The sequence below is a fragment of the Mandrillus leucophaeus genome, unplaced genomic scaffold, assembly GCF_000951045.1.
Source record: "Mandrillus leucophaeus isolate KB7577 unplaced genomic scaffold, Mleu.le_1.0 Scaffold85, whole genome shotgun sequence".
Classification (NCBI taxonomy): Eukaryota; Metazoa; Chordata; class Mammalia; order Primates; family Cercopithecidae; genus Mandrillus; species Mandrillus leucophaeus.
In genome coordinates, this window is record NW_012109252.1 from 2,699,638 (window position 1) to 2,727,125 (window position 27,488).

Here is a 27,488-nt window from a genome sequence, read left to right on the forward strand (position 1 = left end):
CTGCTTCGAGTCCTCCAGTGACCTCCGAATTTCAGCCCTGTCTCCTGCTTCGAGTCCTCCAGTGACCTCCGAATTTCAGCCCCGTCTCCTGCTTCCAGTCCTCCAGTGACCTCCGAATTTCAGCCCCGTCTCCTGCTTCGAGTCCTGCAGTGACCTCTGAATTCTGCAAGTGCAAGCACCACAGGTGCAGTGTGGACGTCCCCGTGAGCTCGTGTCCCCCGTCCGTCCTGCCTTCCCGCCTCTCCCTCTGGGCCGGGCGCCCTGCGAATCCTGGGGCTGAGGTGCCCAGCGGTTTTTGGGAGGTTTGTCATTACTTCAGGCTGGCACCTCCCTCTGCCCAGGTTTCTCCTCCCCAGTCCTGAAGCCCCAGCCCAAGTCTTTCTGCAGGTGGAAGAGGCATCCCTGAGGCTGCCGAGGTGCTGGCTTTCCCCTGGGTTTCCAGAGCTGTCCACACACATCTCACAGCACCCAGCAGGTGGCCATGGCTGACGAGCTCTTCAACTGAAATTGTTTCCAGACTTCAGGCCTCTGGGGCCAACGCCCAGGACGTTAGTGCTTCAGGATTCAGAGAACCTGGTGCCACGGCCGGCATACAGCAAACGCTTAATAAATGCTTACGACATAAATGTAATTTGATCTTTCCTTTAGACTCTTCAGTTGGCGTGTAAGATGACTGTTCTTTATTCTAGTTCATTTTTTGCATTTCTAAAACAGAAAGTGATCATGTGTGACTTTTTTCATTCATGAACAAATGACTCTGTTCATGTGTTTACTGAAATGTGGCTTTTTGTCGCCTTTGTGGGGTGTGTAGGCTGGTCCTGGCAGCGCGTAGCTGTTGACTTGTGGAAAGCTATGACCTGAGGCTATGGGTCTGAGAGCCCCAAGCAACAGTTTCTGAGCCTATTTGTACAGCCCTCGTGTCTGAATGACAGATCCAAGGAGAAGACGTGTTTGGGAATCTTCTGGTTTTCAGATTTTGTGGCTCACAGAACCTCCAGCTGCTCATTTTTCCAGTGAAGAGCTAAATGTCCTTCCCAAAGCCTTTCCCCATATAGCGCATCTTATTTTAACTCCGCAGGGAAGCTGGCTGCAGGGTCTCCTTGCCAGCCCTATGGGGAGGGAGGAGAGGAGGGTGAAGGGCCTGCTCAGAGGTACGTGGGCCTGGAAAGGCTGCACACCATACACCTGGTCCCCAAGCAAGCACGTCTGCAGAGACATCCTGCCCGCAGAGCCAGCCAGAGGCCAGACAGATCCTTCTCCTCTGGGGTGCACCTCCTTCCTCTGACCTGGGGTGCTGTGTACTCGGCAGCCATCAGCCGGGTTTACCAAGGGCTGCCCGTGTGGCCCAACACACCTGAGTATGCCCTGTGGTATTTTATGATTTCAAATCACCTTTACTCTATTGGCAAAACATTTTATGAACAGCCCAGCTGACATCCATTTTCAGTTTCTTTTCTTTTAAATTCTCTACTTTTTCAAATTCAAGTTTTAAAATATGTTCACCATCGTGTCAGGCAAACTTGCATATCACTTATACAGTAACTCGACGGTACCAGGCCCTGGTACCAGAAGAAGGCTGAGGCAACACGTTTAGTCCATGACGAAAATTTCCCCAGGCTCACACGCCTGAAAATCCACTCTTTGTGATAAGATAAAATTAAGTAAAACACTGTCTTTTATTGTAGAAGATTAAAAATGGGAGAATCAAATACATAAATAAATCATAGTTATTCAAACTGAGGAAGGTCAGCAAAGAAGTAAAATTTTAAAACAGCAACAAAAATCATAGCATTGAAAAAGTTATCCTGCCTCTTATATTCAAGGTACTGATACATAGAGATAATTTTTCTCCTCTATGTTGGCAAGTATCTACCTCGGAAATGAAATTACTATGTACCCTTGAGATACAAGTTGCTATAGAAATATAAATAATAAAGTAAGTCTGGGGCTGTTTCCTCTGCCGTGGTTTCTACAGATTTTCCCTTTGTTTTCACGACTTCTAGAATCAGTTGTATCATATGTTGAGAACATTTCTGACCCAGAGAAAAATCATTATAACCTAATTTTACAGCATTTTGCTTCACAATATCAATAATATTCCCTCCCTAGAAAAATCAGGTGAGATGCATATTTGGACAAGTAAAGCAATCCGATAAATCATTTCCCAGATGAGAAAGAAACCATGTGTGAAATGAAAGTTAGATGTTTTCAAAACCACTTCATTGAAGGCGAGGACACTAATCAATATGCAGTGGTTTTCATAATGAGAGAAATAGTGGCACGAAGGAACGTGCATGTGCGTGGGTCACCCGCCTCCCAGTGCATTCTGTTCTTGAGTTCCCTGGCAATTGGATTAAAAGGGTCTATCTCAGCTGAATCACCAGCTGCCTTTAAAGGTTGAGGGAAAAAGCAGGTGAACTGGGGTGTCCCCAAACCAACAAATGTCCTCTGGGAACCTCAACCTGTCCATGTTTACAACGATGGTCTAAGATGTATTTTTAAATTCTCAATACATCTTTGATGCATATATTCAATATTTATTATATGAATATTATACATTTGTATTTCTACAAGGTGAAACAATCTAATAATAACACCAACTTTTACCTTTCGAGCCTGCATAAAGTAATGTGTTTAAACAAATTTTGTTCTTCAAAGTACTCACTTTGGAATGTTTTCAAAAATAGCTCTTTGGAATTATTTTCATGAGCTAGTTTTAGAAAGAAAATAATAAAAGAAAATCAGTCTGTCAAAATAATCTCCCTCCCCATACACACACACGTGCGCGCGCGCACACACACACACACACACACATACATGGATCGATAAAGGATAGCTACTGAATATAGTGTTAGTATATCAATTCCCAAGTATTTAAATACAAAAGTCAGAAGTATTTAAGTAGAAAATTTTTGAAATCCACTTGACTCACGGACAGGAAGCTTTGGATCAAATTTGAAGTTCAGCTGTCACAATGATCAAGGCACTTACATCCTGTACATTTTGATAGTTTTCCTCCATAATTTTGTTTTCCCAGATGGGGATTTTTCATTTCTTTGGTACTTTTTCATAATCTTGCTAAATAGACTATATTGCATGTCATCCAAATTTTATTTAGTAAATAAAGATTTAAATATTTAATATACAATACTTAGAGTAAAATGGGAAACAGGAAAGGTTAATGATTAGTCTGTACTTATATTTCTTCACAAGGGTAACTTGTAATCTTACAGTGCTAAGTATTTCCCTCAGTGCTTTTCATTTCTTTCCTCATTTGATTCTCAGATGTCACATAACTCGGACAGTCCCCTGTATCACCTAGAGGAAATTCTGACTCAAAACTAGGCCAAGATACAAAAGAAACTCTGAATGGAATCTTTTTTTTTTTTTTTGGTAATTTCTTTGGTAGGTGCATTTTTGGAATACAAAATACACATGGTAAAAATCGTATATATATAAATTAAAATTTTAGTCTGAGCTCAGAACTGGTTCTTATCACTGTGAAATCTGTTTTATTTTTATTCTGTCTATAATGACAGCCCTAAAAACAATAAAGTCCTTTTCTATGAGGTAATGATTGTTTCAAAGCATTTCTGAAGACTATGAAAGTGCTTCACTGTTTACTTGCTCCTAAGAGACAGTAAACAAATACTGCTGAATGTATGAGTAATGATGTCTTGGAGAGCTGTTTTTCAATGCAATCATTGTAAATCTCATGACTTCCCGAATTCTAATTTGTTCAATGTTTACATCAGGGCAGAGCAGGAGAACTGGCCCAGGATTTCACTGAGGGGCAGGAGTGAGCAGAACAGGCCAAACCAGAGGAAAACAGGAGACTACGCCGGGTGCCCACAGCTACCCGGTGGCGGCACCCAGGGCACGTGTTGTCAGCCTGTGGATATCCCTCGGCAGGTCCTGGGCACCGCTCTCCCTCGCACAGAAAGCCCTGCTGGGAGCCAGAGAGCCAGGATCTGTTGCTTTTCTCCCAAAGCCCCAGCTCAGTGGCGCCAGCATTGAAGAAACCTCCACCATACAAAAAGCACACCGAGGATCCACAGCTTTCTTTGAAAAATAATCTTTAAACTTATGCAAATAAATTACCCATGGCTACAGCTTCGTTTTGAATACCACAGAAACCAAGAGTCAGAAAAGTTAACAAGCCTAAGGTCTTACAGTGAGGACATGATGGAAGACAGTGTGAACACAGTTCCTTCCCTTCCATCCACAGACTCCACTATGAAACACTTTCTTCACAAAGTGCGATGATAGTGCCGACTGCAATGTGCGGTTCTGCAAAGTGCAATCTCCTGGAATTCTTGTTCACTTTAGCACTGAAACAAACCAAGACCTTTTCACGGGTGTGATGACACACTCACTCCTGCTGAACTTCTCTTTGCTTCTCTCCTGTTATGTGTCTGCTGTTCCTAACACGATTTATCACGAACATAGCTCTGTTCTATTTCCCCTCGGAGCTGTCCTGTAAATTCCTAAGACACAGCTGCAGCATTCCAAGCCCTCTGGTATTCAGAACGCCTCACGCCCCAACACTATGTTATTTTGTAGCTTCTCTCTTAGCCTCTATGTGCAGTGCCTCGAGCTTTTATTGCTTGCTGCGTTTTATGGGTTTCTCCAGGCCATGTATATTCATCGTGTTACAGAAATAATAACATATTAGGCAGTAAAGTATTAGGCAGTAATACTTAGGTTGGGCAGTAAATTTTCAAAGGGGTGGGTATGGTTTTCCATGAGAACCAAAGGAAATAGAGAGACTTGAGTCTTCAGAGCTCTAAGATGATTAGTGCAGCTGCATTAATGATGTACCTGCTTAGCGGTGGTGAGTCGTGTTTACAGATCTGTTTACTGAGCAAGAGACCGGCTGCACGTCGCTACCGGGGAGCCTGGGCGTCACCACTCATCAGCCAAAGTCTCACTGCAATCCATTACACTTTGATATTTAACACTTTTTTTTTTTTTGGAGACGGAGTCTCACTCTGTCTCCCAGGCTGGAGTGCAGTGGCCGGATCTCAGCTCACTGCAAGCTCCGCCTCCCGGGTTCACGCCATTCTCCTGCCTCAGCCTCCCGAGTAGCTGGGACTACAGGCGCCAACCACCTCGCCCAGCTAGTTTTTTGTATTTTTTAGTAGAGACGGGGTTTCACCGTGTCAGCCAGGATGGTCTCGATCTCCTGACCTCGTGATCCGCCCGTCTCGGCCTCCCAAAGTGCTGGGATTACAGGCGTGAGCCACCACGCCCGGCCGATCACCTTCCAAATGTTAGCACTTCCATTTTTTCCCTCCTCTCTGAAACTTTATGCTAGTTACACTTGATTATTTTAAGGAAACTTGATAATTAATAGATTTCGTTGTAGGAAAAAGAAAGGTTATCCACAAGAGACAAAACACCCTCGCGAATGCGACGGCGTAACGAACGCAATTAGGAACTGTTACTAAATGTCAGGAGGGTACATTGTGCCTGTGGTGCCGCGTGCTCCTCTCTCCTTCTAGGAGGAAGACAGGGAAGCCCCTAGAGGCCCCGCTGAGAGGCTGAAAACGGCGTTCCCTTACCTGCTGTTGACCTGATGGTGGAGGTGAGGTCCGAGGGTGTCATCATGGGAATACACTCGTCATCCTGGGAGTAGCCGGCCTGAATGGCTCGAAGGTAACTGTGGCTCCTTGTTCGGAAACATCCCGGGAGGTCGAGGGCGTCCATGGCCTGAGATTCGACTTCACTGAAGACGGACTCGCACACGGACTCGAACTGCCCATTGATGTCCGCCTCGCTCACCTGCAATCATCAACAGCACAGGTGATGTCCCTGCCTCCAGGGTCACCGTCACATTCCAGAAGAGCCAGGAGACAGCACTCATCCCCGGGCTCCCTTTCACTGCCTCGTATTTCAGCCCAGTGAACCCGAAGTCAGCACGGACAACGGCTGAGCTTGGGGAAGAGGTCATTGGGTTATCCCTTACAAAACACTTAGGCAAACAGCCAGTCCCAAATGTTGATGAAATTCTGGGGGACCACAAGGCGAATCTTCGAGGTAAGGTTGACAGTTTTTACAAAGTTTAAGAGAGAGAGAGGACTTTTAAAAGATTAGCAAAGTACCTGGTACAAAGTAACTGTTTAGAATCCATTTCTTCCTTCCGTTTCCCGCATGACTGTCCCACCTTTCCAAGCTACTAATGGCGTGATGGCTCCGGGCACTGAGGCCGTGTAAGGAAAAGCCCATTCAGTGCGTGCACTACTCAGTTCTTTTTCAGAATATGGAGTCTGCTTCTACCCATTGCCATGACAACTCATCACAAATTTGGCTTCTAAACTCATCTCCTTCTCACCATTACGGCAACAATCTGAGTCCAGATGAGAAAGAAATGGCCGTACTGGTGTTTTTGTCCACATGAAACGTGCTACTTTACCTAAATTCCAGGCTTTCTTATTCTTCCTTAGCTCAGGATATTAGTATACTCCTTCCTTCCTTCCTTCCTTCCTTCCTTCCTTCCTTCCTTTCTCCCTCCCTCCCTCCCTCCTCTCTTTCTCTTTCTCCCCTCACCCCCTCCCATTCAGATTATTTCTCTTCTTGTTTCTCCTGGGGATGTGTGAGAGCTCAAAGCACCAACAACTTTCTGAACTCCCTGGATTATGTTGGCAGATACATTTTAAAAATATACTGTTTTAAACACCAGATTTGTTCTTTTCCTCTAGTTGTCAGCAGAGTAAAAGGCAAAGTGAAAGAATCAGGTTCTCCCTCTAGTAGTCGTGTTGTTGACACAACACGACACTTGGTGCCGTCTCCAAGTTCAGACCCGTGGACTTCTCTGGTTTCACCCTGAGGTGACCTACGTGCTGGAAGGACACGGCCTCTTTCCTCGTGAGCCTAAGTCAGCACTGACCCTGGACAGGCAGAGGGTGAGCAAAGGGCAGCGAAGCCTGAAGCCACCCTGCAGGGAAGACAGGCCCACGCCGGGCTGCAGAAAGAGCTGGCACAACACCGGCGGGGTGGCCTTTTTCAGAAAGGTCTGAGGATTCCTGATGCTGGACAGAGACAGACAAACCCAGGCAGGCACAACCAGGACACAGCCGGCAGGACGGCCTCAGGAACCCAGCAAAGTGCTCAGAAACACGCACACTGGCTTGGAAACGGGACGTTTTTCTGGACCATAAATTTCTTCCAATCTAAGTTTTCACTTACGTAGAATTGTATGGAAAAGTCTTAGATTGTGTCATTCCTGTCAAAGATCTATAGTAGACAGTGTGAGAAGGTCCAAATCTATGTGAGGCCCTGGTACGCCTCAGTGGACACCCTTCTGCAAGCCCGGCCCTGGGCCCAGCTGCCCTCACTCCTAAAGAATCTCGAGACACCGTTAACCTGGTGCGTGCATTTCACAAACAGAAGCCGGCATCTCAGCAAGGACCCTTGGCTGTGCTTCCAGCTAAAAGCCTTTCAATGAGGTTCTAGACATGAAGTTGACTCCTCCTCCCCAAAACAAATAAAAAGTGGTTGAGGAGCATCTCAAGTTGGTCCAGCAGGGAATTAAAATGATCCGTTCACCCAGACCTCCCGCCGAGACTCAGGACACCCAGACCTCCTGCCGAGACACTCAGGACGTGGGGACCTCTGCCCGAGACTCTGGGAACACGAGCTGCAGGAAACCCAAGCAGAGTCCAGCTACTGAGGTTCCAACGAGGAAACGGCATGGACATAAGTGCCTCTCACAAGACTTCAGTTAGATTGTTAATTCCCTTTTGGTGCTTGAGAAAAAATGGAGTGTTAAAGATGAAGGGCAAACTTTTAACAAACTTTGGTTTGTCACCAAATTCACGTCTCCTTAGAGCCTTGAAGTGTTAGAAATTCCAGCTGTCCCATCCTCGACCACGGGAACTGTCCCCTCTCCTTCCAGAACTGTTGGGTCTCATGGCCTAGGGCTGGACAATCAATTAGTGGAAGTTTATTTCTGGGCGTGATATAGTCTCAGCTACTACTAGCGTTCCAGGATTATTTTAAATAACATTTTTTTTTTGAGAATTCAGAACTGAGTTCAATTTAAAGTAATGCCACAGAACTCTGCATAGGAATGACTTAGAATTCTAAATTTCAAAGTCGTTAAATAAACCCCCAAGCACCCAACTTGTCTGCTTAACCATTGTTTCCAATGTCAATCCTTTCAGATAGAAAAAGATGTGAGAAAATGTTATTTTTACTGGCTTATTTTTGTAGATACCATCTTGGGTTCATCAAAAGCAAGATGACGAGAGAACTAGTATATTTAGCTTACGTTTACCCCCAAAAATGGTGACGAGTCGCAGAGAGCCTCTGAAAGTTTCATAAAAGTCTCTGAAGAGGTGTGAGATCCATTTAATTGAAACTTGTTTGTGGAAAGCATTAGAGATGAGCGTTCATACCGCAGATGGGATACCTTTGCACTTCTGTTTAAACCTTTTCTTGGGTTACATCTGATTTTTAAAGCTGTATTTTGGTAAACCAGGTTATATCAACTGAAACGGAAGGTGCCAGCTTTAAAAGAAGAAAGTTTGCTTTATCCTCATCTCTGTGTAGCGAGAAAGTTGTTAAAACGTATCACTGACTTTCAGTTACTCTGTTCAGTTAATTCGTGTCTCCCAATATCATCTCAGACTTTATGCTGAAACAGAATATTTCCTCAATTATTAAAATAATTACAATTATCTAGCTGCTGAGGGTCCGTTGATGTTACTGTTTGCAGGGGGCCGGAGGGCCCACCATTCCCATTTGCCCAGGACTTGAGTGCAGGGCTAGGGATGGTCTTTCCTTGTCGTTGGGAAAAAGAGTCAATGCAATTCCTGCCGCAGATGAGAACTTAATCCCATTTCTGGAAGCAAAGAGGTAACTGGGTAGATAAAGGAGGCGGCAGACTTCTTGAGTTGTGGACTAGGAAAAACCTCAATAGTTCAGTGGAAAAAGTTCCGAGGACAACTTTCTGATGAGAAAAAAACCTGCACAATGAATAGACTCTACCTCATGAGGAATTTAAAGTCTGTGGCAAAAGAAAAGACTCGTGTTTACTGAGCCCCAGGGATGCTTCCAAGAGCTCATGGCACGGTCTGCAGCCAGCGGGGCTTTCGTGCCCAGAATCATACACTGTTACTTACTGTTATCGTGGTAATAATAAGCGCTATTGTTTTTGAGTACTCAGTATATGCTGCACTCTTTACCTAATGACATCCAAAATGGACGGCGTACTTATTTTGTCACGCGGTGAACGGCATCATGGGAGGGCAGGGAAAGCCCAGGCTAATCCCTACTCCACAGTAAGTCAGAGAAAATGTTCAGTCAGCTCAGGCTCTTAATCCCTACCCCCCACGAAGAGAAAACGTTAGGTATACAAACTCAAGGTCAACTCAGGCACTGTTTTCCGAGGCATTTAAATGAGTAAGCAATGTGTGTAATTAAAATGATAAAATTTCGATTCTTCTTTACCATATAATATAGGATGATTAGACTGAAGGATACCTGCCCATTTTGTCACCATGCGTTCTCAGGCCTGTCCACCACAGGTGGGGGAGCAGAGGGACCTCCCTTTCACAGCCCCCGTGTCTCAGGGACCTGATTTTAATACGACCCCTCGCGTGGTGCCCAGGGACCCTTCTCCTGGCCACTGTGCCTGTCCTGAAACCAGCCCTGCCTGGGAGTGGGCCCGACCGGCAGGACTCTGTGAGTGACACCAGGCCCTCCTCTCACAGGACTTTCTGAGGCACAATTCAGAGGACACAGCTGAAAGCCATGCTGCCAGAGCCTCTCCCTAGCCCCCTTTTACTGGAAAAAGAGCCTGGGAAGAAGGAAGACAGCCTGAGAGGCCAGGATGTCCAGCCTTCCGGTCACTGCTTCCCCAGAAAAAATCATCGCAAAATGACACGGAGTGACACGTGTCGAAAAGAATAATAAGTCCGTGAGTCTTTGATCGGTCAGAGCTAATTCCAGGCGGAACCCCCTGCGGCGTGGCCTTGCACAAGCGCTGCTGACGGGAGGGCAGTGCCATTGCCGCCTGCGCACGGGGCCTCTGTGCCAGCCTGGCTTGGGAGACTGGACCCCCGGGGAAGGGCGAAGGGACCCGACCTGGCTCACGCAGCTGGCCTGGCTCAGGGTGCTGACGGCCCTCATGTAGCTCTGGTTCCGGGAGCGGAATTTCGGGGAGTTGTAGTTCGCAGCGGGGTCCAGGCTGTGGCCCACAGGCACGTCGCTTGCAGCTTGCAGGTAGCTTTGGCTACAGGAAAGAAGAAAGGAGAAAAGGTATTCTGTGAGTACCCACCGCAGGGCAGAGATGGGAACGACCATGTAACCCACACCGAGAGGCTGACACCCACCGCAGGGCAGAGATGGGAACGACCGTCCGACCCACACCGAGAGGCTGGCACCCACCGCAGGGCAGAGATGGGAATGACCACGTAACCCACACCGAGAGGCTGATACCCACCGCAGGGCAGAGATGGGAACGATTGTCCGACCCACCGAGAGGCTGACACCCACCGCAGGGGAGAGATGGGAACAATCGTCCGACCCACACCGAGAGGCTGGCACCCACCGCAGGGCAGAGATGGGACCGACAGTCCGACCCACACCGAGAGGCTGACACCCACCGCAGGGCAGAGATGGGAACAATCGTCCGACCCACACCGAGAGGCTGGCACCCACCGCAGGGCAGAGATGGGAACAATCGTCCGACCCACCGAGAGGCTGGCATCACATTTCCAGCGGAATGTCTGTGTCTTTTGATAGGTAACTCTGCCTTATGCAAATATTCTGAGATTCACATTTACGATTGTGAATTTCATCAAAAGTAATAGGGGAGGCTATTTACAAAATTGCCTTTGAAACCTGAGATTTTATGGCCAGGCAGTGAAATTAAGATCATTCCACATTTTTTTTTAGAAAAGTGCTGAAAGCACTAGTAACTCCTACAGCATAATAGCAAACTCAGCTCCTGAATTTACGCCAAAAAACTGAGAGTTTCATAAAAATTATTAGCTCTCTGGCAACTTTACGTATTTAAAAAGTAACAGAAAAAATACAAGGCTCGCTTTCAGTTTTAACTTATGCAAAGCTGTCCAGGTTATGCAATATCGGCAAATGTAATAGGAGTAGGCTGAGTGAAATCCATTTTATTATCATAATGGTCATTTCCTTCCAAACTCCCTTAAAATAAATCAGCGTTCTCTGGTCTTCCTTCTTGCCATTTTGTGAAATGTTAAAAGCGCGGAAGACCCTGTGAGTGTTTGGTCGATCGAAGGTCTGGCTTAGCTCACATTTCTGTCTAACTGGACCACTTTCCAGTTTTACTGACAATCTTTCCACAATGCAGCAAAATTCATTTCATTTTATCAAAAGCTGTAGAAATGTGGACAGAAATGATTAATTATTCTTCTTGCCTCTTTTGGATCATAATAGGAACATTAAATATCAGTGCACAAGCAGGTACATAAAAATGTATCCAGATGTTAGGTGGATGATTCTGACTCCAGAGCTGGGCATTGAAGCACGCACTTGCTTTTCAAATTAAACACTTGGTGCAGTTTTTCTCTGATTTACTTCAGTCTTTAAAAATGGAATATCAGAGAAAAAAACTGGACTCCATGAATTCTTATTAAGTGAAGCTTATTCATTATAGATTTAAAGTCATTCTTTCTGCTAAATATTTTTGCTTTAAGAGAAAATGTATAACATATTCCAGCTCCTACCTATCTTCCCCTCCCTGACTTAGACCAAAAGAGAGAGAGAGAGAAAGAGAGAGAGAAGGAAGGAAGAAAGGAAGGAAGAGAGAGAGAGAGAGAGAGAAAGCAAAGGGAGAAAATTAGTTTTGAGCCAATTCTAAATTCACTATGTATGAAGCACATGGTCTTCACGTCGACGCCCACCGACTCCCGCTGCACCTGGGCAGTGGGATGGGCAGCTCTGCTGCAGATGTGGGGACCTGCGCCTGCACCAGCAGGGGCCCTGTCCCCTCCCCTCCTCTGTGGATCCCCCAGGTCACCTGCCAGTGAACACAAGGTGAACAAACACGGACCCCTGACCTTGGCTGTCACCACCCTGAGTGCACAGGTTCCACAGAGCGGCAATATGTCAACAGTATTCTGAGATATGGTCGCAAGTTTGAGGCTCAGGTTGATGGATGCGTGGACTCATTCTGCAAGAGACCACCGCTGGCTTCCTTTGAATGTATCCACGTGCCTGTGCGTGTTTAACACAGGGTCATGTGCAGGGGACGGAGCCCTGAGCTATGGAGCCCAAGCTGTGTGGCCTCAGGTGGATGCCAAGAACCCTGACTGAGGCTCTTAACTTGATTCACCTTTGTTTTTGCAGAAACATAAACCTCCTGCAATTGTCTTTGCAGAAACATAAACCTCCTGCAAGTCTGCTCTCCTTCTGTGCTTCGTTGAGATTGCTGGTTTCGTAACCTGCATTTCTACTAATCAGCACTTTCTACCAATTACCAGTTTTCTTCCAATACAACAGCCGTCCCTTCTGATTAATGCCACCATTTTGCATTTTAACATTCTCAAATTGAGGCTGCCTTCTAGACCGAGAAAACCTTAAAGAAGGATTCTCACCCTCTGGATCTGCTGTCTAAACAGCGCGTGGTACGCGAACGAAGGGATCACTTCGAGCCACGGCTCATCACCCTGGCGGTGGCTGCTGGACGGCCCTCACAGGTGGATCAACATGCTTTGTGAGTCTATGTTTCAAATACGTATTCTCTCAATGATTCTCTGTATTTCAAAATGGGGTGTGACATGTAAATGTTGCCACTGAAGACAGCTAATAATTTTTTTTTAAAACATGGACTCACAATAGCTAACCTTTTCTAGGCACGATTACGCCAGAGATGCTAATAAGTGTTTTGCATTGTCCTAACACAGTTAATTTTTACATTAGTCCTATAAACCAGGCCTCTTCCCAACCCTCCTCCTATGAATGCAGCATCAGATGCGCACTGGTGTCAGGTCACCACGCACTGGTCACACTGGTGCCAGGTCATCACGCATTGCTGCCAGGTCACACACACTGGTCACACTGGTGCCAGGTCACCATGCACTGGTGCCAGGTCAAGCACTCAGGCAGGTCACACACACTGGTCACACTGGTGCCAGGTCACCACGCACTGGTGCCAGTTAAAGCACTCAGGCTTGGGCGGGGTGGGGGCAGCGCTCCCCTCTGAGTCCAGGCATCTTGACTCTGGAATTCATGCTCTAAAATCTCAAGGTCACAGCTGCTGAGTCACAGGACTACGGAGCCCAAAAGATCCCATCCTCTGACACAGACATTTTAAAAAGCTAAAAAATAACAAACAAAACCTCAGCCTCATTTGGCTTAAGAGGCTTTTTAAAAAATATTATAATGGCTTAGCATTTTATCATATAGCGTCCCAGAAGGCTGGGTTCCTCACAGTCACAGATCAAAACTCAAGAACTAGGACCGGGGGCGCTGATTGAGATGGGGGGATGCACCCTCTGGCAGCCCTGCCACGTGACACATGGTGACGCCCCCAGCACTGCTTGCTCCACAAAACCTGCCTGGCGCTTCCTCCTGAAAATCCCCCTCGGACATCCCGGGGCATTTTGAAGTTGACTTTCAGTCCCTTTGGTTATCTCTCCAAGTGGTAAAATTCCTATGGCATCCCAGGTGCCAGAAACAGAAACATATTTTGCTGTATACACTTAGTAGCTCAGAAATTTTTTTTTTAAATAGTGAAAAGTTTTCTAGAATAACACAAATGTTTTTGTTCTAGTTGTGCCTTTCAGATGTCGCTCCCCTTAGCTTGTCATCCACACACAGGTGAGAGGGCAAGCCGTGCAGGTGAATCCACAATCCCGAGAGAACTGCAGGATTCCTGGTGTTCAACCTTGTTCTCGCCACGTGCAAATGGTTCCAGAGCTGCTTGCTGAATCCTGGCTCAAAACCTCCTCTGTGACTTAGGTCACTATGAGAAAAAACGTACATAACAAAGGTACCCTTGAAAGGGCCTCTGACCCCAGCTGTTTAGATCCATCTAAACACGCTTGAAAATACACAGCGTAAACCATCTCCTTTGTTACCTTGGAAAGCAGTAAGGATTCGATGCAGGTTGTGCTAAGGAGACATTTAAGATTTTTTTTTTCCATACTAAATGCGTTCATTTGAAATACAGAGAGCATCTTCTCATTTCTATAAATGGGATCTGACAGGAGAAGCTCCCAAATATAAGAAGTGTTTCTTTCACTGCATTCAACGGAAAATGGAGCACGCTAAACAGCGCTAGTGAAACAGACATTCGTGTGCACACGCGTGTGCTGTGTGTGCACGTGTGTGTAGTATTCCACCTGCAAAAAGGAAATTCTTAGAACATCTTTCAGTACACATTTTAAATAATATCACAGTGCATGACTGGATTTCAGAAAATGGCTTCTTTCCTGATTATTTCCACATTCAGGGTAAAAAGCGTTCTTGAGCTTTCTGTGCCCTTGCAGGAGATGAAGGCATGCTTGTTCCCTAACTGCACATCTTTGGGGAAAACCACATTTGCATCTCACTGTTGGCGCCCACATCTGGGCTGCCCCACAGTTACCCCGACAACCCATCTCTGGGCTCTTGACTGCAGAGGCTCGGAAGCGCCACACCCTTGCTTGGACGCCCTCCTGGTGCTGACGGAGCCTCCGAGGTGTGACCCCGCTCCAGCTGGTGAGGCCATGGAGCACCTGCTCAGCGGCTTCTGAGCAGAGTCCGGCCTTCTCCATGCTGACGACTGCTCTTCCCAGAGCCCGTGGCAGGTGGGGCTGCAGTGGCTGACTCAGGGCCAGCTGTGAGAGCCAGCATGTTCTGATGCATGATGCTGGCCCAGGTCCCAACGGGGCTGACCCCAAACCAGTGTGGACAACCTCCTCTGGCTCTCCTCTGCCCTGGTCCTAGTGCGGCTGACCCCGACCCAGTGTGGACAACTTCCTCCGGCTCTCCTCTGCCCTGGTCCCAGTGCAGCTGACCCTGACCTAGTGTGGACAACTTCCTCTGGCTCTCCTCTGCCCTGGTCCCAGTGCAGCTGACCCTGAACCAGCCAGGACAACCTCCTCCAGCTCTCGTCCACTTGGCTATACCCGTCCTTTGCTATAACCAGGGCTGGGCAGGTTTGCAAGGATGTGCCACCAAAGGCTTCCCAAACAGAACACAAGGAGAAGGCATCTCAGTAAGGTGCACCTGCCACATAAGTCTGGGTGCTTGGAAGTGCAAAAAAGGCCTTCCACAAGATAGCAAGAGTAGCGCTTGTTGACAGTGTGTTGGGGACAAAGACTGGAACATAGATATTTTTAATGCAAAATGCTAAAAGGAAATCTAGAGCGTGCGCCGGCTTGGAGGCAGGGAGCGAGCACTGTTTGTCTGGAGAGCAGAGGGTAAGTGGGGAAAGGCGTTCTGGGAGAGAAGTTTGTGGAAGCAGGGGGGGAAACTGAGGGACACCCCAAAGAGCTTGATGTTTATGTCACAGGCAAAAGAAAAGTACTGCAAGTTCTTGATCAGGGACTTGTGGGCTGGGAGCTCAGGAAGGTCCCTGTGCCTGGGGCTTGGAGGACGAGGAGCCTGAATGCAGGAAGTGGTGCCCTGGACACAGACCCCGAGAGGCTCACGCAGACCTGAGCTGGGGTGGTTTCGCATGAGACACCAGAGGGCTTGGATTTCAGGGACTCTGAGCCCACAGGAATGAGGAATGTGTTAGAGCTGAGATGATTGCAAGGCACGTAGACTTCCCAACAAAGGCAAGATCTATGCCAGGAAGAAAAGCAGGTTTTGGAGGCTGGACCTGAGTTTGATCTGGACCTGCGGATTCTAAGGCGCTTCCAAGAAGTCTGTGAAAGAACAGAGCCAATGAGATGGTCAGGGCTGTGAACCTCCGAGCGCTTCAGATGCGAAGTGTGGAAGGCGTTGGGCTGTGAGGGTCATGCCGCAGGATCGTGGAGGAGGCCTCCCGGGTGAGGCAGGGCCACGAAGGGAGTCCGGGAGGAGAGTGAGAGGGTCGTGGGGCAGGGGAGGCTCCGGGGCACCCGCGGGGCAGGAGGAGTCCGGCCGCGGATCAGACGCTGACAAACCAAGTGGAATGACATGGGGAAGACTGTCGGATGGAGCAACCTGGGGTCATTTTTGAAAAAGACGGTTTCAGCGGATCTGGGTGCAGAAATGAGATTGCAGATGTGAAAGGAAGAAAATGCAAGCACGAGTGGAACTTCTGAACGATTCGTCAGGAAAGAGCAGCGCGGACAGGCGGTTTGAGAAAAGCTGTGAGTTTTCTTGGGTGGGAGGATGAGACAACATGAACATTTATTTTTAGAAGGTGAAAATAAGACACCATGGGAAAGACAGTCAAAGAGGCTGGACTGGGATCATTTTTCCTGTCTGCGGGAAATGCTAGGCCGAGACCAACGGTGTGCTCGGCCGTGAAATGTGCTGTACAGGTGGGAAGTAACATGGCGTGCAGATGGCAGTGTGCATGCACAGGGAGCACGCGTGTTGATACCTGACAGCCCACGTTCGGATCCTGGCTCAGCCACTTGCCAACAGTGTCATTTGGACAAATCTCTTAATCTAAGCAACATACAATGAGGACGGTAGTCACAGGACATAACTCATGGAGTTCTGTGAATATTAGGCAAGAATGTAGCATGTAATACAAGTATAACACATAGTAAGCACTTAGTTAATATTAACACATACTATGTTTGTTCAATTTGTCTTTGAGAGACCTGTATTGTGACTCCAGATGTTGGCATTTGGTAGATGTCTCAGAAAGAACTGGTCTGAACATTTCAACTGTTTATTTTTTATTTTGGGAAAAGGACAAGGTAAACTTACCCAAAAGAAAATTATTTTTCTTTCTTACATAGAAATGAAACAGAAAAATAAATACCCATTAAATTTTATTAATTGAGAGAAAACTGATAGACAGTGAAAGGCACAGGTAGGAATCAGTGAGTTTTGACAGATGTTGACTATCTGTGGCCTCCACCCCATGTCCTCATGGGCATTTTGTATTGTCATCTTTTTAATTTAGGCCATTCTAATGAAACTGAAGTGCTATCCCATTAAAGTTTTAACTTTCACCTACTGGATGACTAATTCTTATTGGACACTTGTGTGTCTTCTTTTGCAAAGTAAACTTTTGGCTTTATGCCCATTTTTGTGGGGTTGTCTTTATGTTCTTGTTTTGTAGGAGTTCTTTATATATTCTGCATTCAAGCCCTTTGTCAGCTAGATATTTCCCTTATTCTATGGCTTGCCTTTCCATTTTCTTAATTGTGCCTTTTAATGAAGAGAATTTAAAGATTTTGATGGCTAGAGTCTCTATTCTGCCACATGGATCTATTTTGTCTATTCCAGTAGTTCTTAATCTGGGGTGATTATGCCCTCAAGGGACATCTGGTGGTGTCTGGAGATATTTTGGGTTTGCTACAACTTAGAGGAGGGTGCTATCGTCTGCTGGACAGAGGCCGGAGATGCCGCCAAAAGTTCCTACGGTGCAGAGAGAGCCCCCAACAAGAGAGAATTGTCTGGCCCCAAATATGAAGAGTGCTAAAAGTGCACAGAGAGCCCCCAGTGAGAGAGAATTGTCTGGCCCCAAATATCAAGAGTGCTGAAGGTGCACAGAGAGCTCCCAACAAGACAGAACTGTCTGGCCCCAAATATCAAGAGTGCTGAAGGTGCACAGAGAGCCCCCAGTGAGAGAGAATTGTCTGGCCCCAAATATCACGAGTGTTGAAGGTGCACAGAGTCCCCAATGAGAGAAAATTGTCTGGCCCCAAATATCAAGAGTGCTGAGGTTGAGAGACCCTTTTCTATTCTTACATGCATATCACACTGTCCCAAGATGTAACACAAGTCTTGAAATCAGATTGTGTGAGTCCTCCAACTGTGTTTTTTATCGAGGTTGTTTTGACACTTCTAGGTTCTTCGCATTTTCACACATTTTAGAACCTTCTTGTCAGTTTCTCTAAAAATTGAGGTTGCTTGAATCACGTTGATTCTCCTGAGGTCACATTGAATTCATATCTCAGTCTAGGGAGATTTCACATCTTCATATCACTGAGACTTCCAATGCATCACAGTCTAGCTCTCGATTTATTCAGATGGTCTCTCTTAGAGCACCACAATTCTATAGCACTGTTGAGATGTTTAAAACTAATCGCATTTTCCAATTATTCATCATGGGTCTACAGAAATGCAATGGATTTCTACCCATTTCATTCACGTCCTAGCCTTGACGAATGGCGTGATCTGTTCCAGGATTTGATTTGTAGTTTTCTTAGGTTTTCTATGTAAACAATCATGTGATCTAAGAATAAACCTGGAATATAAACATGGAAGGAGCTTCTTCCTTTTAAACTTTGTGCCTTTTCTCCTCTTGTTTGCCTCTGTGTCTGGCGAGGACCTCCATTAGAATGCTAAGTAGAAGAGCTGAGAGTTGGCATCCTTATGTTTTATCTCATCTTAGGGAGGAAGTTAAATGTTGCACCCTTAATGCTGACATTTTTTCTCCAGGGTTAGAATTGTAGCCTTTTACTTACTTATTCCACTTACTTTAATACACTTATTATAATGACTGGGTTGAAGTCTACCATTTTACTGTTGTTTTCCATATGTCCTATTCATATATTTGTTCCTCTGGCTTCTTTTTGCTTTCTTTTGGGTTAATCAAATATTTTTAATATTGAGCTTTAGCTCTTATTGGCTGTACAGCATAGCATTAGTATTTGGGTGTTGCTCTAGAGGTGCACTGTCCATTAAGGTAGATAAGGGGACCGAATTAGACTTAAGAGCTTCTGCACAGCAAAAGAAACCATCGACAGAGTAAACAGAAAACCTACAAAATGGGAGAAAATATTTGCAAACTATGCATCCAACAAAGGTCTAATATCCAGCATCTATAAGGAACTTAAACAAATTTGCCAGCAAAAAACAAAGCGGGCAAAGAACATGAACAGACACTTTTCAAACGAAGATATACATGTGACCAACAAGCACATGAAAAAATGCTCAACATCACGAACCATTAAATAAATGCAAATCAAAACCCTAATAAGACAGCATCTCACACCTGTCAGGATGGCTATTACTAAAAAGTGGAAAAACAGATGCTGTGAGGCTGTGAAGAAAAGAGAATGCTTATACACTGCTGGTGGGAGCATACATTAGTTCAACCATTGTGGAACGCAGAGTGGCAAATCCTCAAAGAACTAAAAACAGAACTACCATTTGACCCAGCAATCCCATTACTGTGTATACACCCAAAGGAACAGAACTCATTCTACCGTTAAGACACATGCACATTCATTGCAGCACTATTCACTATAGCAAAAACATGGAATCAACCTAAATGCCCATCAGTGGTAGACTGGATAAAGGAAATGTGGTACATGTACACCATGGAATACTATGCAGCCAGAAAAAAGAATGAGATCATGTTCTTTGCAGCAACATGGATGGAGCTGGAGGTCATTATCCTTAGCAAACTAACACAGGAACAGAAAACCAAATACTGTGTGTTCTCCCTTATAAGTGGGAGCTAAATGATGAGAATACATGGACACAGAGAGGAGAACAACACACTGGGGCCTCCTGGAGGGTAGGAAGAGGGAGAGGATCAGAACAAATACCTATGAGGTACAACGCTTATTACCTGGATGACTAAATGTTCTATACACCAAACCCACATGACATGAGTTTACCTAAATAACAAATCTGAGCCTGTACCCCTGAAACTAACGAAAGATAAAAAAAGATAGTGGCCACATGTGGAGACATGGATTTAATTTAAAAATACATTCCTTAGCTTTTATTTATTTGAAAAGTCTTTTTTTGCTCTCATTTTTTAAAAGGTATTTTTGCTGGGTATAGTATTCTGAATCGATAGACATTTTTGATCACTTTAAAGACATGATTCCATTGTCTTTTGGCTCCCATTGCTTCTGACAATAAGTCAGTCAAAATTTTCTAATTATTCCTGTGTGTTCAGATTTGACCCCTTCCTCAGTTGTTTTGTAGATTTATCTCTCTCTGGTTTGCCACAGTTTAACTATTTTGTGGCTAGGTATGATGTTTTTCTATTTATCTTTTTAGCGTTCACTCAGCATTTTGGGTCTATGGATTCTTTTAAACCAAATTTGTAAAATATTTGGCCGTTGTTTCTTCAAAAACTTTTGCCAAATTCTCCCACTTTTCTCCCTGGTTCTCTAATTATATGTGTGTCCTTCACTTCTTCTTACACATATTACTGAGGCTCTGTTCTTTTTTTTTTAATATCTCACCTCTACTTTCTTCATATTTGAGAATACCTACTGGTTTATTTTCAAATTACTAAGCTTTTATCCTGCTCTCTCAATCCACTCTTAAACCCATCCCATACATTTTTCATTTCAGACATTGTGGTTTTCTGTTTTTGAAAATTCAATCTGGTTCTTTCTCATGGCTTTCATTTCTCCATCTAGTCATGCATTAAGACCTTCTTTTCCTTTAAGATCTTTAATCTTGTAATAGCCATTTTTATATCATTTATAAGACCTTACAATGGCTGCTTTAAAGATCTTTCCAGGGAATTCTAACATTTTTATATCATTCATAAGACCTTACAATGGCTGCTTTAAAGATCTTTCTGGTGAATTCTAACATTGAGGTCTTCTCAGGCTTTGTTTTGAGCACTTCAGGTTTTTCCTCGCATGTGGGTTCCACGTTGCTACAACTTTGGCCTCTTTTTGGCATAAAGGACACGACTGGAGGAGACCCTGGCACCTGCTCCCTCCTCCGGCATGTGCTGGTTTTGGTTGTGGCCAGTCCTCCTGAGCTTTGGGTGTTTGGCTCGTGTGTTGCTGGGGCGGGCCTGGGGAGGCTGCAGATGGTCTACCCGGCCCATGCACTTGGTGGGCTTCAGCCTCCAGCCTGGTCTTCACCATCGGTGGTCAGCAGCTGGACACTAAACTCTTTGAGTGGTCCCCAAGTGTTAATAGACTTTGGGGTTCCCCTCTGTGGCTCCACCCCTTCTGTGCTGACCCCCACCTCTTCTGGCAGCCCCAGATCCCATCCTGTAACAGACACATCCAAGGAGACTGTGGCTGTCTGCTCCAGCTCCTACTGCCCTCCCGCGGTGGGTAGCGAGGGCGGTCAGAGGGAGCTCACGGAACCGTGGACAGCCCTGAGTGAGTGTGGTGCCTTTCCTTTAAAATGTGAATAGTCTCCACTTCCTGCCCAACTCTGCTTTCAAACAGGAGGGCATGTGTTTGCATGTGCGTGTGTGTGCATGTATGTGTGTGCATGTGCGTGTGTGTGCGTGTGTGTGTGTGGGCATGCGTGTGCGTGTGTGTGCATGTGTATGTGGGTTCCACAGTTCATGGCTGTCTTCTGTGTGAGCGTTTGTTCAATATAAGCTACTATCCCAGAGCCAGAACTCCTTATTACATTAAAAAAAAATCGTGTCACCAGGGTGAGCATCTGTCTGTCCTTGGTTTGGCCAACATGCATATCAGTTCTGCTGCTTTGGTGGTTGGTTTGGGGAGCCCAGCACTGTAGAGGCAGAGGCTGCACCACCGGGGGCCTCTGCCTGGGGGGTCTCCTTTCCAGACTCCCCAGAGCTCTTGTGGGCACAAGGTCCTCTGGTAAGACGTGTTTTCTCCACACCAGGAGGTGATGCTGGCAACACAAAGTGGGGTCCAAGCTGTTGATGGCAGCTGCGGCAGCGGCCACCTCCAGTCCGCCGGGTGTCTGTGGTCACATTCCAACCTCGGCACCCCTCGTCCTGCCTGTGGTACCAGCAGCACTGACTGAGGTCTCTGCCAACGCGGCTGGTGGTTCCGTGTTCACTGAGGCAGTTCTGAGGGGAGATTCCCCCTCTGGCTGCAGAGGCCCCCCAGCTGCTCTCTTGCCCGAATGCAAATATTCAGGAGACCCCAGCTCTGTGCCATCCATTTTTTTTTCTTGCCTATGAAGAGTTGATTTCTCCATCTGCTGAAGGTACTGGTGGGGTTTGTGAAGGACCCCATGAGAGTATGTGATGATCCACCATGTCCCCTAGGCTACAAGGACTCAGCCACCGCTGAAGCCAGGGCATACACTTGCAGCGAACCAGCCTCCCCCACCTGGCTCTGCCGAAGGCCCCCCGAGGCCCATTTTCATGGAAAACACTGACGAGTCAGACCTGTCAGGTCACACATTGCAAAGCCTGGCCTTATCGTTGATATTTGTACTGGGAATGGTTGATGGAACTAGAATGGAAGGTAGCAATTTAATCCTTTGACATTCAACATTTTTGAGGCTTATTTTTTAAAAATTCGATTTGCTAATCTTTCTCTATGATTTGTTTTTCCAAAAAGAATACAGAGGAGGCCAATGTGAGTGAACTGAACACGCAGGGTTGACATGAATTCGGAAGAATGGAGACCTACATCTGTCCGAACCAGGGCAGAACAGGTTCTTGAAAACGGGCATTCACTGCTGCTGTTAAAATATTCTTCTAATATATGTTAACTTAGAAAATGAGTTACTCATCTATCAAATACTTCCTGGGCATCATTTATGAAGGCACGGCCCTTGTCCTCATGGAGCTGGCTGCGCAGTGTGGAAATTTCAGTTGAAGTCAATTTTCTAAAGGATATATTTACAGATGCTCGATGTCAATCTAAAAATCTTATTTTTCTCAAATTGCTTTATATTTCCACTGTGAAATGTATTTCTAAGAAAAGAGAGCAATATTGTGCTAAGGAGAATAAATTAGATTCCCTCTGAGAAAGGAGAGTGACTTACACATCAGAAAAGATGTGATGAGCATTATGGAAATCCTCCATTCATTCGTCCTCCAGGGTGTGGGTGTCAGTATATCCATACTGATGAACATACAAATTTTAAGACAGATGAAAAATCTGCTCTTGCTACAAAATCGTGTCTCTATAAATCTTTAGAGATTAAAGACCATAAATCAGATTTTTAAAAATGAGGGAGAATTTTCATATAAACATGTATATGAAAACATATAATACAATAATATAATGTTACATATGCAACTCATTTATATTATTTAATATTCTATGTAATATAGCCACTTTGAAAAACAGTCTGGGAGTTCCCCAAAAGGTTGAATATTGAGTTATCAAGGACCCAGCACTCCATTCCTTGGTATATGCCCAGGAGAAATGAAAACACGTGTCCACATAAAAACTCATACAAGAGGCCGCGTGTGGTGGCTCACACTTGCAATCCCAGCACTTTGGAAGGCTAAGGCAGGTGGATCTCTTGAGCTTAGGAGTTTGAGACCAGCCTGGGCAACATGGTGAAACCCCATCTCTACCAAAAATACAAAAACTTAGCTGGGTGTGGTGGCGTACATCTGTAGTCCCAGCTACTTGGGGGCACTGAGAAGGGAGGATTGCTTGAGCTCAGGAGGTGGAGGTTGTAGCGAGCCGAGATAGTGCCACTAGTACTCCAGCCTGGGCAACAGAGTGAGACTTCATCTCAGAAAACAAAAAGAATAATGATCATAGCAGAGTTATTCACAATAGCCCCTGAAAGGAAACAACCTGAGTATACATCCATGATGGATGGGTAAATAAACTGTGGTCTATCCATACAATGGAATATGGTTCCATCATAAAAATAATTGCAGTTCTGACACATGCTGCAATGCGTATCAACCTTGAAAACATTATGCTAGAAGCCAGACACAAAGCTCCAATATTGTGGGGTTCCATGGCTATGACAGGGAGAATGCAGATTAGCGGTTGCCAGGGGTTGGAGGAGTTAGGGGAAGCGGGGAGTGACAGTACAGAATTTCTTTTCGGTGTGAAGCGAATGTTCTAAAATGGATTGCAGTGATGTTCGCACAACTCCATAAACTAAGGACCACTGAATTGTACTTCAAGTGGATGAATTGTATGGTACTTAAATCGTATCTCAATAAAGGATGAAAACAAGATACGAAGAGCACTCTATTTAGCTTTGCGTCATCTGTAACTTGAAACGAACTGTATGCTCAGAATGTAGACTTGAAACAAACTTTCACAAACAAACCACTGGTACCTTCAGTTCGTCTTCTCTCTCGGGCTTCAAGGGAGGACAGTGAGGGAGCTCTGAGGCAGCAGAGTTAACAGTAATTCATTTTCCACAAATACTTTCATTCTTCACCTCTCATTTGGTGCTGGTTGTGATTCTCTGCAGAAGGTATAATTCACCTTGCTTTAACAAGAGGAGAAAGTCTTCACTTAGAGGTGACAGGTTCCACAGCACAAGCTGGAGCTGCGATTTGAGCCTGAAGGCCTTCCGATTCCAAATTCGGCATGCGTTGCTTTTGTGGCATATTGTAAACATTTGCCATGGATTAGTACAACTATATGATAAACTAATAATTCAGACAAACACGGAAATGAGTCAACAATTTACTTCCAGAGTGGGGAGCTGCAGGCTTCGGTTCTCAGCCCTTCATGGATGCTGTGGGCTTGGGCAGTTAGCAAAGGCTGTGTGCTCTGTTTTCTCCCTTATAACAGGGAACATAACATCAGCAGAGACACGGGTTTGCTGAAGGGGACGACTGTCGAAAGGAGCAGGGCATAAAAGCCTTAGGCTGCTAATTGAAAAGATTTCATCCTGAAGAGGCACTTAGGCCCACAAGAATGTAGCATGTTTCTAAAGCTCATGGCTAAGTAGAGGCCGCTCTCACTAGAGCCCCAGATTCTCGCATTCACGAGAGATTCTTGTGATCATCTGCTGCCTTCAAGTCGTGAACGGAAAACGTCAGGGGAATATGGAGACTGCTTTGCTTCTCAAGCATCTCAAGGCACGCGCTCTGAGAGCCCTGCTGTATTCACCTGAGTGGCGACGGAAGTGGAAAACAAGTATGTAACCATCTTTGGCTGAAATCGGTCCACTCCCCTGAGCAGCAGGGAGCTGTGTCCAGAACACAGGAGTGGAGGTCAGGAGGTCTGGGTCTGGGGCTTGCGTTCGGTTCTGTCCATCCTCACTGCATGAACCTGCCCTGAGTGGCAGGGGGCTGTGTCCAGAACACAGGAGTGGAGGTCAGGAGGTCTGGGTCTGGGGCTTGCGTTCGGTTCTGTCATCCTCACTGCATGAACCTGCCCTGAGTGGCAGGGGGCTGTGTCCAGAACACAGGAGTGGAGGTCAGGAGGTCTGGGTCTGGGGCTTGCATTCGGTTCTGTCATCCTCACTGCATGAACCTGCCCTGAGTGGCAGGGGGCTGTGTCCAGAACACAGGAGTGGAGGTCAGGAGGTCTGGGTCTGGGGCTTGCATTCGGTTCTGTCCGTCCTCACCGTGTGAACCTGGGTAAGTCACGGATGCTGTTTGCCCACAGTTTCCTCTTTTGACAATGGAAGCAATGATCGTGTCTGACCTGCATCATCAGGGGCCGATGAAGTCAGGTAAGCCGATGGCACCGAGGCTGGCTGTAGGGTGGTGCGCCTTGCCTGGCTTCTGGAACTGTTGCTTCTAACAACAAAACGACTGCACTATCTTTATCCTGTTACATCACAACTGCTCCACACGTGATGCCAAACACCGGACCTCTTCTGCAGCAGCTCCTGGCAGATGCTAAGCACAGCGATTCTAACCCCCGGCCTATCACAGAGAAGCTGTGATTCTACCTGTGGTATCTTCATTATTATTTACATCTAAGCCATTTATGTTTGAGTTTTTTTTTAAACAAGTACATTGTTTTTTTCTTTATAAATAGTTTTGACTGTCATCAGTTTACATTTAAAGGCTGGTGTTGGAGCAACAAGCAAACATTCATTGGATGATTTTGAAATCCCAGTCTGGATCACAGCCTCTGGTGTGCTTATATGTGATGTAAATTCCTGAATCAGTCTCCTGTGTGCTTGTATGTGATGTAGATTCCTGGATCACAGTCTCCTGCCTGCTTGTATGTAATGTAGGTCCCTGCATCACAGTCTCCTGCGTGCTTGCATGTAATGAAGATTCCTGGATCACGGTCTCCTGCAGGCTAGCATGTAATATAGATTCCTGGATCACGGTCTCCTGCAGCCTAGTATGTAATATATAGATTCCTGGATCATGGTCTTCTTCCTGACTGTGTGTGACATTGATTCCTGGCTCACGGTCTCCTGCAGGCTAGCATGTAATATAGATTCCTGGATCACGGTCTTCTTCCTGTCTGTGTGTGACATTGATTCCTGCATCACAGTCTCCTGCAGCCTAGTATGTAATATATAGATTCCTGGATCACGGTCTCCTGCAGCCTAGTATGTAATATATAGATTCCTGGATCACGGTCTTCTTGTCTGTGTGTAATGTTGATTCCTGGATTTTGTGTGATGTTGATTCCTGGATTGCATTTCCAGAGATGAAATTTAGAAGGGTGGGGTCAGCCCCAAATCCTCATTTTAAATAAACATTCTAGGTGATTCCATTCCTGGTGGTCTATGGGCCAGGCCATGCTTTGAGAAGTATGGATCTATTTGGATGGAGGGACAGGGTGCCCCGCTGAGGTGCTGTTTAGAGAATCTGAATTTCTGTCCATTTCATCTGCGAATCATAATGAACACCCCAGCGAAGCAGCTCTCCCTGGTGCTGGGAGACAAGATTCATATTTACATTTTCAGCAAACTCCAGTGCATTTGCAGCAAGGCCCCTGCTCCCCCAGTTACCCAGCAACGTTTCCAGGAAAATGATTTCTGAATCCATGTCAATACCGGCCGTATGTGAACAGGGTCTGCAGTGTCCACAAAATGAAGAAGGGTCCTTCATCTTTGGAGCTGTTCACTTAAGTGTCTTTAAGTACATGTCCTGTCCCAGCTGTGTCTTGGGCATCAGAATGGGAATGTGTGGCTGCACCTTGCCTGACTTGAGGAGAGGTGCAGACGGTGGCTGGGGTGTGTGGGGAGGTGGCAGGAGGAGTTGCAGGACTCAGAAAACACCTCGCGTGAAGGCAACTTGAGTTTAATAATTTGCATGGAATCTCACCAAATATTAAGGGGTCAAATATGGAACAGCCGTCTCCTGCCAGGAGGATGTGTGGGGAGGACGATGTAGTCAGGTTTAGAAGCCTGCAGATCCCTCCTCAGCCCCAGTTCCATAGGCAAATAAGCCCCAAGATGGAAATAGTGACTGTTCCAGCTACTGTGAACTGGATCCTGGGCCCGTCACAGTGTGCAGGAGACGCCAGGGGCAAAGTCTCTGCTCTCCTGCTAGTGTGAAGAAGTTTGACCACACACAAGCAAAGCAATGCCTGAGAACGATGCCATTGCCTTGTCTGGACAACCTAACAGAAGGAAGGCCCTGCCTCTCACCCTGACCAACTTGTGCATAATTAAGACCCCACCTCCCAACCTAATCAACTTCTGTGGAACTGAAACCCAACCTCCCATCACAACCAAGCTCTGCAGAACTGAGACGCAGCCTCCTCTCTAACCAGCCTCTGCAGAACTGAAACCCAGCCTCCACTCTAACCAGCCTCTGCAGAACTGAGACCCAGCCTCCACCCTAACCAGCCTCT

General features: G+C 46.1%; 1 protein-coding gene across 2 annotated transcripts in view; it reads right to left on the reverse strand.

Moving 5' to 3' along the window:
- DLGAP2 (discs, large (Drosophila) homolog-associated protein 2) overlaps positions 1 to 27,488 on the reverse strand; it is a 231,379-nt gene that overhangs the window by 77,889 nt on the left and 126,002 nt on the right. For both annotated transcript variants that reach the window (XM_011968600.1, XM_011968599.1), the window contains 2 exons: positions 10,090 to 10,237; positions 5,565 to 5,784 (listed from right to left, as the gene is read on the reverse strand). In XM_011968600.1, the coding sequence (XP_011823990.1) occupies positions 5,565 to 5,784; positions 10,090 to 10,237 (368 nt within the window). The remainder of the gene's footprint in view (positions 1 to 5,564; positions 5,785 to 10,089; positions 10,238 to 27,488) is intronic.